Source organism: Corvus moneduloides, chromosome 27 (genome assembly GCF_009650955.1).
Source record: "Corvus moneduloides isolate bCorMon1 chromosome 27, bCorMon1.pri, whole genome shotgun sequence".
NCBI lineage: Eukaryota > Metazoa > Chordata > Aves > Passeriformes > Corvidae > Corvus > Corvus moneduloides.
The window spans coordinates 3,496,369-3,508,446 of NC_045502.1; the positions used below are offsets into that span (position 1 = coordinate 3,496,369).

At 60.6% G+C, this 12,078-nt stretch overlaps 1 protein-coding gene across 2 annotated transcripts; it reads right to left on the minus strand.

Moving 5' to 3' along the window:
• Nucleotides 1-10,923, minus strand: SLC39A14 (solute carrier family 39 member 14). Of its 2 annotated transcripts, XM_032092025.1 has the most exons (10): nucleotides 10,176-10,923; nucleotides 8,392-8,452; nucleotides 7,923-8,192; nucleotides 7,620-7,806; nucleotides 5,457-5,626; nucleotides 4,826-4,948; nucleotides 4,276-4,461; nucleotides 3,887-4,094; nucleotides 2,960-3,144; nucleotides 1-2,716 (listed from the first exon to the last, which is right to left on the minus strand). In XM_032092025.1, the coding sequence occupies exons 3-10, from the start codon at nucleotides 8,175-8,177 to the stop codon at nucleotides 2,570-2,572; spliced, it is 1,461 nt and encodes a 486-aa protein (XP_031947916.1). In that variant the 5' UTR covers nucleotides 8,178-8,192; nucleotides 8,392-8,452; nucleotides 10,176-10,923; the 3' UTR covers nucleotides 1-2,569. The 2 variants fall into 2 exon arrangements, with proteins under 2 accessions (XP_031947916.1, XP_031947917.1); XM_032092026.1 differs by lacking the exons at nucleotides 5,457-5,626; nucleotides 10,176-10,923 and adding an exon at nucleotides 6,880-7,049 and having other exon boundaries at nucleotides 8,392-8,477.
• Nucleotides 10,924-12,078: the final 1,155 nt, after the last annotated feature.

A 12,078-nucleotide genomic window follows, 5' to 3' on the forward strand; every position in this document is an offset into this window, starting at 1 on the left:
GTCGTTACAGAATATATTTTATTTATGGAATTTTACAAATATCTGTACAATTCACGTGACATTTTAAGTTAACGCTCTTTTGTTTCGGCGCGTTCTCTCCTACAACACCTGAGTTATAATTGAAATACTGAGATGGAACGTGAGCTTCCAACCGGACGCGGGGGAAAGAGACGCGGATGAAAATCCGTAAGGAGCTCGATTGGGGTGGGTTCCCCTCCTCATCCTCCCCATCCCTCTCCCGCTGGCAGGTGCCAGCCTGCCCAGCCAGGAACAGGAGCTCTCCTTGGTGGCAGGAGAGCCTCGCTTCCCACCCCCCACATCCCAAATCTCCGGGTTGCAGATTTCTCAGGAAATGGGGATGAACTCAAAACGAGAAGACGACGGACTGGTGATTCCCACAGTGAATCCTGCCGGCTCCGAGGAAGCCAAGCCCTGCTCCTGCCACTTCCCAGCTCTTGGGGACCTCCCAGGCAAAGTCCACGGGGCACAAACCCCCTGATTGCCCCCGTCCTCCCCCACGGAGGCTTTTCCAGCCGGGATGCAGCCCTAGACCCTGTGCCTCGCCAGCCACGTGGTGTTTTCCAAGTGCTTCCTTGAGAGAGAGGAGAGGGCACCTGTGCCAGTCAAAGGACTCAGATTTTCCACATCGAGTCAGTCAGCCGGGGCTGCAGCTCTCTCAAGCAAGGAAAAAGTGTTTCCAATGCCACTTTCGTCCTGGAATCAGCAGCACAGGGAATGACTGCAAGGTGCTGAATGATTGCCCAAGCCAGGACAGGCCACAGGGCTCTGTCCCAGAGGGAAAAGTGACTTATGGTGACATTCCACAAGAGACACCACACAGGACAAAGCGGAGGCTATCTCTCCTTTAGGGAATCACCCGAGGACCATGTGGCACCTCCGAGTGAAGGGTGAACCCAAAAAGGCTCCTTGCTCCTCCACAAGTCAATATTTAGGTTTTGGGGTGGAGGACAAAGCCAAGAGCCGGGGAGTGCCAAGGGGACAAATGCCCAGCCTAGAAAAGCCACTGAGAGCCCAGGTGACGATCCGTGAGGATCCTGGCAGTGCCAGAGGCCAGGGGCTCGGTGACAGCTGTTGGGAGCTTAGGAAGAACATCCCCCAGCTGGGAACTACGGGAATTCAGGGATTACAGCGGTCCCACCAGGGTACAACACTGCCAGGGGTGCCGAGCCTGTGCCAGGGGCTGAGGTCCCTCTGTCCTGCGACAGGCAGGAAAAATACCGGGCACAGCCTTGGCTTTGCCTTCCTCAGGGGGATAAGGGAAGGTGTGGGAGCCTCAGCTCCAGCACGGTGCCACCGTGGGCCACCACCCTGTCACACCCCACGCACCTGCACAGGTGGGGAGTGAAGGAAGACTCTTCCCAAACACTTCCCAAAGCACCTGCACCTCTCCTCCATCCCAATTCAGCGCCAAACAATGAGGGATTCCCCTGAATCCACACAGCCACAAGCTCACACCAGGTATGGGATGAGGGGTCTGGAGGCAACAGGGGTGCGAGGGAACCTCAAGCAACACGGGTGGGGTGGGCAACCTTATCAATATGATAATAAGTAATTCACCTAGTGAATCTGGGAACGCCAGCCTGGAGGCAGAGCTGGGGAGTGCCTGGAACACCCTTCTCTGGCTACTCCCTCAGGCTGGGAACATGCAACCTAAAGAGGTTCACAGTCCGAGTTTTGCTTTTAAAAACACCCCCCACCCCACCCTGAACCTCAGTGCTGTTTAAAAACCGGTGGCTGTTCCTGGGTGTCACCGTGAGCTTGGACACAGCCTGAGGAAAAAATCCCTGGGCTGGAGCCCACGGCCGGGCAGGGCTCTGCTTCATCCCCTTCTCACCAGCCCTCACAGAGGAGGAGTTGGGATTTGCCCCCAGTTCCAGCAGCACGGACTGAAGGGGGGTCAGGACATCCTGGCAGGCTTCTCCCAGCAGCCCAAGTGTCACTCCAACCCTGTTTGGTGTCCTCTGCTCTGAGCACTGACACCCAAAATGTGCTTTAAAACCCCTGCCGTCTTCACCTCGCTCTTCCCAGGGCGTTGTCCGGGCTGAAACAGAGCGAAAGCAGTTGGATGATGGTGACATCATGAGCCTCCTCATCCTCAGAGAGCACAGTTCTGAGGGCTGGCTGGTGGGGAACTCTCTGAGAAGGGTCTGTCCCCATCACACACCCCCACAGGGGTCAGGACAGCGTCATGTCCCATGGGAACGCTCCGAGCACAATGAGAGGAGCAGCACGGCTGGAGCAGCTCCTGTCTCCCCACTCCATCCTTCCTGGGAGAGGCGAGGAGAGAAGGGATATGACACTGGAAAAAAGTCAGGTCAGTCCTATGGGAAGGGGAATTCCACTCCCTTCAGCCTTAAACCAGAATAAAATCCATGGAATAGCTTTCAAAGCAATGTCTCTCCTGTAGTGTGACGTCAGTGCCCGCACAGGTACCGTCATATGTTTGCAGCAGGAAAAGCAAAGAAAAAAAACCAAAAAAAGAAAAAACCCTTTCCCCCCCCAAAAAAACCATGGAAAAATTGGATCAGGGCTGCGGCTTGGGCTGGTCCTACCCTATCTGGATCTGCCCCGAGTACATGGTGAGCAGCACCATGATGGTGAAGCCCGTGAGCAGCCCCGCGTTCTGGATGGCGAAGGTGATCAGGGCGCTGCCGTTCTGCTCGTCCTCCCGGCTCACCTCGTTCATCTCGGGGAACTGAGGGGGGAAAAATTGGGATGGCAGGGCTCAGTGACAGCTCCATCCTTCCCTGGCAAACATCCACCACCCTCTCATCCCGGGAATTTCAGCCAGGCAAAGCAAAGCAGAGTATCTGCGTGTGCTGAGGGGACAGAGCAAACCCCGCCGTGCCTGCCTCGCCTGCAGGCTGAGGGCAAGCAGAGCTTTTCCTAGGAAAAAATCCCAGGATTTTGGGCTCAGGATTTGGGGCTTAGGATTTACCATATCAGCCAGTGCTATGTACAGGAACATCCCTCCAGCCAGAGCGAAGATCCAGTTGGCAGAGAAGTGGCTGCCGGCCACGATGCCGAAGGCCAGGCCCACGTAGCAGCAGCAGGCAGAGATGAAGTTGAAGAACAGCGCCTGGCGAATGGTCATCCCGGCGTTCAGCAGGATCACAAAGTCCCCTGTGGGAGAACAGGGTGGGAGGATGAGGAGGGAAGGGCTGACAGCAGCACCGGGACAGCAGCGGCTTGGACTCAAGGTCATAGGATCCCGGAATATCCCGAGTTGGGAGAGAGGCGCAAGGATCAGAGGCCAACCCCTGGACTGCACAGGACACCCCAAAAATCACAGCGTGTGCCAGCTCAAGAATGGGCTCCCTGTGCCTGCTGGCACTGGGCACTGACCTCTCCACTGCCCTGAAATTCAGACATTCACACCCAAACCCGCCTCTCCTTCACTGACCTCTCCACTACTCCTAAATTCAGACATTCACACCCAAACCCGCCTCCCCCCTCCACTGCCCCTAAATTTGGACATTCACACCCAAACTTGCCTCCCACCCACTGACCACAGCACTGTCCCTAAATCCACACATTCACACCCAAACCCACCTCCTCTCCACTGACCACTCCACTGCCCCTAAATCCCGACATTCCCACCCAAACCCGCCTCCCCCCTCCCAAACCAACGAGGTGTTGAGGGTTTTTTTTTTGTCTTCAGATGCCTCCATCTAAATTTAAATCTCAGACATCATATTACCTCGTTATTTTTAGAGCGGCGATTACTCAGTGCAGTTTACAGCCCTCCCTTTCCCCCCCCTCAGCAGCATCACTGTTTATTCCACCCCAAATTTTCCTTTCTGCATGGAAAAAGGACGGACTCCAGAGCGAGCAGGACCAGGGGCAGATCCAAGGAGTCCCATACCCAGCTCGTGTGGGAATTCCTCGCAGAGTATGGCCACGGAGGTGCTGATCCCTTGGAAGACGGACACGGTGAAGGAAGCGCCGATGGCCAGGCCGTCGATGAAGTTGTGGAGGCCGTCGCTGAGGGTGATCATCCAGGCCAGCGTCCCGATGTCCGAATACCTCACCTCCTTCAGCCAGTAGCACGCGCTCTGCGAGGCCTGCAGGTCCTGCCACAGCACCCCAACACGGGGGTCAGCACCCAAATGGGGTCACTGATCCCTCCTCCACCCCACTACTCATCAAACCCACACAGCGGAGCCGTTTGTTCCCACCATGCACAGAGGATTTGGGATGCAAAACCATTGACGGGTGGGATTTTGCCACAATCCCATGGGATGAGGCACTCACCTGGACAGAGAGGGAGCCCACCACGGCCTTCTCATCCCCGGAGGGGGGCTTGCATTCCAGGTCGCTGGTGATGTGTGGGATCATGTGGTCCAGGTCCCCATTCTGCAGCTTCTCTGTGACCCCCTCGTCCTGGTCCTTCTTGGAGGGCAGAGCCTCGGGGCCGTAGTGGCTGTGCCCATGGTGGTGCTGTGGGATCAGGGGGTTCATGTCAGCCATCCTGGTATTCCTGCTGTCAGCCATCAGCCATCCCGATACCCCTGCTGTTTCCCACCTCTCCATCCCAATATCCCTGCTGTTTCCCACCCCTCCATCCCAATATCCCTGCTGTTTCCCACCTCTCCATCCCAATATCCCCGCTGTTTCCCACCCCTCCATCCCGATATCCCTGCTGTTTCCACCTCTCCATCCCGATATCCCTGCTGTTTCCACCTCTCCATCCCGATATCCCTGCTGTTTCCCACCCCTCCATCCTGATATCCCTGCTGTTTCCCACCTCTCCATCCCAATATCCCCGCTGTTTCCCACCCCGCTGTCCCCTGCTCAGCCTCACCTGGTCCTTCTGCTTCAGGAGCATCTTCAGGATCTTCTCCGTGAAGAAGAAGAGGTAGAAGCCCCCGAACACCACAGCGGATTTGGAAACATAATAATCTTCCTGAGGGTTGAATCCAAATGCCTGCAGGCAGGAGGGGACACCAGAGAGGATGAGGAGCAGGCCCTGGCAGTATCCTTCATCTGCCTTGGCTCCGGGGGTGACACTGGAGAGGTGACACAGCTCTGAGCTCTCTCTGAGGAGCAGCTGCTTTGGGGACAAGCTCAGGAAACGCCTCTGTGCACCTTTAATCTCCCTCATTCCCTCCTCCAAGCTGGCTGTGCCCCAAGGCGTTGGATCCAGCACCTGCACTGGGGCAGGGATGGCAGAACCAGGCTCTGCTCTGCACGGGGGACCCGCCTCCAGGGCTGGAAAAAGCCAGAAAAGGCAATAAAACAACGATTCTCTGCTTGAAGCAGACCGGGGATCTCTCTGGAGCGATTCCCTTCCAAACTGCAGCTCCGAGGGGCTCCCAGCCCTCCATACCTCGCTCCAGCCTTCCCCTTCTCCAGCCAGTGAGCGCCCAGAGAGAGAGAGAGAGAAACAGCCCCCGAGAGAGAGAAAAGCACAGACCCGCCGGGCCTCTCCCTACCTCGGGAATGAGCTGGAAGAGGGCGTTGGAGTAGAGAGTTCCAATCGCCAGAGCTATGAAGTAGAGGAGCAGCCGCTTGTAAAAGGTCTTCTTCATGAAGGGCACCACGCTGGCTCCCACCAGCGAGCACAGGGAGATGACGGAGACGCAGAGGAAACCGTAACCCCAGACTGGGACAGCCAAACCCACCCCGGGAGACGGGAGACGGGAAGGGACGAGATCAACGTGGGGATGGGCAGGGAAGGAATCCACAGCGACAGGAGGGAGAGAGGAGGGAGGGAGAGAGGGGAGAGAAGAGGACATTCATTAGTGATTGTTGTTCATCTGGCGCGGCCTCCGAAAGGGCGAACCCGGCGCTGAGCGGCTTTGGGAATGGCTCTTTGGGAAAATTCGGTAAACTCAGCTCTCCCAGCTGGGTTTTGGCAGCCAGGCCGTGTCCCAGCCAGCCCCCAGCTCTGCTCCGTGGGCCATTCCCAAGCCACAGAGCGTCCGGGTTCCCTCGAGCACCTCGTACGCTCCATCCCTGTCCCGCAGCCGGTCCCTGCTGGGATGCTCCGGGTGCCGGCGGGGTTGGAGTGCACCTTGGGCATTTCAATTCCTGGCAGATCAGGAATTAGAGGCGCTTGGTTTCTATGTCCAGCAAATAAAAGTTGCAGTTCTGGAGCTGAAAAGGAGCCTGGATAAACGTCCCATTGCCAGCACAGATACGGCGTTCACTGCCCCGCAGCAAAACAGGCAACGCTGGGGGGGGAAAACCCACTGGAATTTTAAGTCTGGATATGCAGCTGAAATCCAGTTCATCCTCTGAGGAGCCACTCGGACCATGATCCAAAGGTGCCCAATCCAGGTGGACTTGTTCAGCTCCAGGACTGCACAATTACAACACAATTAATTTGCAATATTTCTGTCGGTCCCATCAGAGCACCAGGAAACCTCATGGAAGCCGGAACCCTTGTGGGAACATCGGGCTGGGAAATCAGGTGGGGGGGGGAAAAAAGAGGCAATTAAAGGATTTGTAAAAATTGGCTGATTCCAGAGGAAGCCGGTGCTTCTCTGGGCTGTTCTCCGTGTTTTTATATGGATATTTGATCATATTTTCATGGATATTTCACATTTCTTTCCCTCTGGCTCATGCCAGTAGCGCTGCCACAAGTGTGGCTGAGCACATCCCTCCAAGGGACACACAGAGCAGGAGCAAACAGCTTTTCCCAGCACATTCCCACTCCTCAGACGTGGCAGGGATGGAGAACACCGCGGGTTTCCTGGTGCTTGGAAGGGTGAGAAAAGCCCTGCGGAGCCCCTTGAGCCAAGCCCTGAGCCTCGGGTGACGAGGGGTCGGATCGATTCGGCGGGGTGGAGGCAGAGAGGGCGCCCGGGGAGCTGCCCCCGGAGACGGGAGAGAGGCAGGGACGTTCTACCGCACCTCTGGGATGAGCTGGAAGAGCGCATTAGAGAGCAGCGTGCCGATGGAGAGCGCGATGAAAAACAGGAGCACCCGGCTGAAAAAGGCCTTCTGGGAACACGGAACGATGAGGACTCCGAGCAGGGAGGCCACGTTAATCATGGACACACTGAGAAAACCAAAGCCCCACACTGCGGAACGAGAAGAAACGAGGGCCAGACATTACCGAGGCTCTCGGAGAGCCCGGATCCGGGCAGGTGGGAAAGGCTGGCTCCGGATGCTCCAGCTGCGACAAAACCGTCATGTTTGGTGCAAGGAAGGTGGGAATGAAGCCACCGGGTTCCTTGGAAAAGGTTTTCCCAAGCCAGCCCCGACGTGGGAGAAGCTGAGTTGTGCTCAGGGCAGCTGATCCAAGACCTTGGGCATGGTCGGGAGCAGGACAGACGGGAGCTGGTTGAGCACCCACCGGTGGCTGGAGGCCAGCGGGTCCCTCCAGGGGCCGGGTCACCCCCTCCCACCCACGGGAACCCAGAGCAGAGTCCCCTCCTCATCCAGCTATCCCGGAGGCACAGAGGTTATCCCGGCAAAACCACACCACGGCACGATACACAGCGAGGAGAACTCGGTCAGGATTCCCAGCTGCTGGAGGCAGGGAATTCCCAGGAGTGGGAACTGGCTGTCCCACAGGTCCCTGGGTGCCTCGTGTTCCCGAGCTCCGTGCCCAGGCCCAGGCAGTGCCCCTCCCCCAGCACCCCACTTACCTTCAGCTGAGCTGGGCCTGCTCTCCTCCGTCTGCTCATTCTCCTCATTTTCCAGGTTTTCGGAGGCGCACGCCCCCGACTCCAGCTGCTGCAGGATGGTGGGGCAGAACTCCTTGAACTCGCTGTGCCCCACAGGGGAGCCCTCGCTCAGGTTGTGGATGGCGAAAAGCTCCACGGAGCTGAAGCACTGGGGAAGGGACAGGAACGTGCCTTGAGATTCCCACAGCTCCGCAGGGGAGATTTCGGGAGTCCGCAGGGAGGTTTTGGGGATCCACAGGGAGGTTTTGGGGATCTCCTCCTTACCCGGGAGAGGTTCAGGCGCTGCTGAGGTGTTTGGGAGACGTTGGCGTGTCCCACTCCCACATCCAGGCGGTTCAGCAGGGCCTTGAGCTGCTTCAGATTCAAGGTCTGGCTCTCTCCATAGCGCTGGAGCAGATCCTGCAGGAAGGAGGCTGCGGAGACTCCAGGGTTGTCCCTGCCCGCCCGGACCTGCAGGCAGGGGAGGAGGCAGAGCAGCAGGAGCAGGCAGCAGCTCCGGGGGCCCGCGCTGGGGATCATGGTGCCTCTGGGATGCTGGGATAAAACCACACTGCTGTTGGCTTTGGCATTCCCAGCGCTCCAACCACCGCTCCTCCGCCCCACCGACGGATTTATCCTCAGGGAATGGGGAGCAGCGCTGGGAACACCCAGATCCCGAAGGGGAATCAGCATCTTTCCATGCAAGACCACCCCCTTCTCCTCCACCCTGAGCCACCCCACGCCCCTCACTCACCGTGAGGGGCTGCCAGGACACAGCTCCCGGGGGCTCTCCAGCTCCACAGCACCTCAGGACCCTGGGAAGAGCAGGATTTTTCGGGAAGCAGGCAGGGCTCTGCCAGTGCCAGCCCCAAACCCAGCTCTCTGCGGGGTGAGGAGTCACGCTCCAGCCCTTGGCCACGCGTGGGTCCCCTCGGTGTCGCCGGGGCTGGGACACAAACACCTCCAGGACCTCAATGCCAGCGCTCGGAGGAACACGGGAGCCCTGGGGACAGAGGTGGCCTGTTCATTAGGTTATAATTTAACCAGGATAATTACCATGCACCGAGTGCTTCCCCGCTCTAACTGTAGGTGCCTTTATAGTGTTTGCCCAGAATCAATCCTTGCCCTCTCTGCTCCTTTCATACGCGCCGGGAATTGATAAAAGAGGGGTGGCACAGCCCCGGGGAGCAAGGAAGGGGCTCAGGGAGAGGGGGGGGATGCCAGGCACGACCTGCACGTCCACCTTGGGAGGCACCCAAGAGCCTGGAGCTCGGGCCGCCTTCCTGGAAAAGCTTCCCTGAAAGGTGGATGGCAAATGTGGGATTCACAAGGAGAAAATAAAAGTTTGCTGCCTCCATCAGCGCAGCAACCATCCCGATCCCAGCGTGGGCTCCAAGCACACCTCCTGATTCCCCTGGCTCCCCTTCCTGGGGGCTGCTGGTGCTCCCGACCCAGCCCCAGGATACCCCGCAGTGCCTGGCCCGTGCTGACAGCTCGCAGGCTCCGGTCTCCTCCAAAAACCAGCCCAGGACATTTTTGAAGCCCGGCCAAGCAATTGTTCCAAAAATAACCTGGGGCCAGGATTTCCAGGCCAAGGGGCTGCCGGGGAACCACAGGACCCCGCTCCTCATCCAGGACCCCATTCCCCCTGAAGGCTCCCACATTCCCACAGGTTTTACCAGCTTACCACCACCTTGTGAGCTTTGTTCTCCAGGAGGTTTAAGCCTCCTCCTGCCAGGGCTTAGCTCGGATGCTTTGACTTAACCCCTCTCCTCCCAAAACGAGGGAGGGAGCTCATCCGGAGCAGTGCTGGGAACACCCTGCTGGATGGGGGGACCCGAGGGACCTCTGCCTCTTCAGCATCCCCCAGCCAACCCAGACCCTTCCTCTGCCTCCCTATCCCAATCCACCCTTCCAGGTGGGTCCTGCTGGGCGACATGGGACATCCAGGTGGCCAGTGACTCCCACAGGTGCTGGCACACAGCCCACCGTGCCAAAGGTTTGTCCCGGCTGGCCGCACGTCCCGCTGGCTGCCCTTCCCTGCCCGTGCCAGGCGAGTGCTCCCCATATCCCTGATCCAACCGGGAGCCGTCCTGCTCCCTGCACACCGATGGTCCGGCCCGTGCCAAGGCACGCAGCTCTCTCCGCTGCCAAAACCCCTCGCGGGGGTTTCTCCCAAAGCCAGGCTGAGCCGGATACACCCAGGGTGGAAAACCGGACCTCAACTTTCCCCCTGCTGCCAAGGGAAAGGCAGGAAGAGCTGAGCAGGCAGAGCCGGGCAGAGCTGCGCTGGCTCGCTCCGTTTTAGGGCAAAACGAGGTGGAGGAGCCGCCCCTGCGGGAGAGAAGGGTCCAAAGAAGCTCATCCCGAGGGGCTCCCACCCTCTGGAAGCCCAGGGCAAGGCAGGAGGGTGCCGAGCACACCCAGCCCAGCATCCCGGGACAAATGGGATACGACAAACACCAAAGAGCACCGACCCTCACCATCCCCACCGCCAGCTGTGACCCCCCCGGAGCCCCCCGGCCTCCTGCCCGCTACCTTCAAGGGCGTCCTTCCACCGAGATCCGCTCTCGGAGCCCGGAGCCAGCGCCTGACCTACTTTATCGCTCCTCGGGATGGGGCACGGGGACAAAACCGCTGCCACGGCAAGGGACGGATGCCCGCGAGAGGGATGTGCCCGGGAGCGATGCCCGGCAGCCACGACAGCACAACGCAGCTCCCGAGGCCAGGCAAACCCTTCCCATCTCCCTGGGGTTCACTTCCCAGAGATCATCGATCCCGGCCGCAATCCACACCCCCCACCCCCCCCGCTCCAAGCGGGAAGGTGACGCCGGGAATAAGAACCGCTGGCACAGCCGAGCATGACCCCGGCGACGTCAGCCCCGCGCCAGACGCTTCCCGAAATCCCGCGCAGGGACAGCTCGCTGGCGCAAAGCTGGAGGCGAGGGGGGCAGTGGGGGCCCCCAAATTCTCCCTCCCTCCCCCGGACCCATCCCGCTCCTGCCGGGGCGGTCGGAGCCGGCGGGGCCGAGCTCCTTCCGGAGCAAACGCCGCTCCACGTGTCCTGCGGCAAGGAGGGTGTCCAGGGGCTGCCCGGGGCACGGAGGTTTTCCGTGCCCTGCGGCTCCGTCCTGGGGCCGGCAGCGGACACGCTCCGCGTCACGGACACCCTCGGCCTCCCCTGGAGCCTCCGGACAGTGTCCTGTCCCTGCCTTCCCCGTGATCCCAGCCCGCAGGCCCTGGGGCGGGCAGATGGGCGGCGAAACCGGGAGATTCCCCGGGCATCCCGCCCCACACGGACCCCCCAGTCCTGCCCAGTGCCCCCTGTACTGGAGCTGCTGCTGCCCTCCAGTCCCTGCCCCATCCCGCCCCACTTCCCATCCCACCGCCGCTGCCTGGTCCCAGAGCTTGCACTGCTGGTGCCAGACCCCATAACTGGGTCCCGCACCCCAAAACTGAGTCCTGCACCCCATAACAGGGTCCTGCACCTCAGACCCCACCTCTGCCTGCACCTTCACCTGCCCCAGACCCCACGGGCTGTCCCAAAACGAGCCCCCATGGCTGCCCCCAGACCCTAGGACCGGTCCCAAACCCTAAACATCCGCTCCCTGCATCCTTCCCTGTATCCTACATCCTTCCCTGCATCCCCCATCCCCATCCGGGGCTCGGGGCCGGCCCCAGCCCGCTCCCGCCGCTCCGCTGCCTCCCTCCCCGCAGTAGCCCGCCCCGCAGCCGCTTGCCCGCCGCATCGCAGAGCTGCCCTGCCCATCCCGGTCCACCCCGGTCCATCCCGGTCCCTCCCGGTCCCACCTCAGCTCCCGCTCCCGCCGCCGCTCGCTCGGGGCCGCGCCGGGCGCACGCGCGGCCGCGGGCACGGGGAGCGCTCCCATTGGCTGCCACCGCCGCAGGCCACGCCCCCTCCGCGCCAGGCCACGCCCCCTCCGCCGTGAGGCGCCGGGACCCCCCCAAAAATCCCACCCGGGACCCCCAAACTGCCCCAAAACCCCCGCCCCGGGGAGCACCGGGACCCCCAAGCCCCCTCTCGGAATCCCCAAACCCTTCCCCCCCCCCCCCAGGCACCGGGACCCCCAAACACTCTCCCCGGGACCCCCCAAAAGGCACCCGGGGGTATTGGGACCCCATGGAACCCACTGAGCACCCACGCTGGGGGCACCAAGACCCCGAGGACACCTCCAAGCGACCCTCTCAGAGGCACGGGGACCCCCTGGGACTCCCCAAACACCCAGCCCAGAGCCACGGGGACCCCCCAACACCCCCCCGGCGGCACCACACGCACCTCCCCAAACACCCTTTGGGGGCACAGGGCACCCCAAGGACCCTCCAAACACCCCTTGGGAGCATTGCTCACCCCTCAACCCCTTCCCAAGGGGTCACAGCACCAAATACCCCCTTGGGGGCACCTCAGGGACCCCCCTGGAAA

Bases quoted from the DNA above. Each gene is read 5' to 3' on its own strand.
- SLC39A14 (XM_032092025.1), bottom strand. From the start codon at position 8,177: ATGATCCCCAGCGCGGGCCCCCGGAGCTGCTGCCTGCTCCTGCTGCTC. The intron at 7,807-7,922 runs GTAAGGAGGAGA...TCCCTTCCCCAG, and splicing joins AGCGCCTGAACCTCTCCCGG to TGCTTCAGCTCCGTGGAGCT. The intron at 4,949-5,456 runs GTAGGGAGAGGC...TCCTGCCTGCAG, and splicing joins TCTTCCAGCTCATTCCCGAG to GCATTTGGATTCAACCCTCA.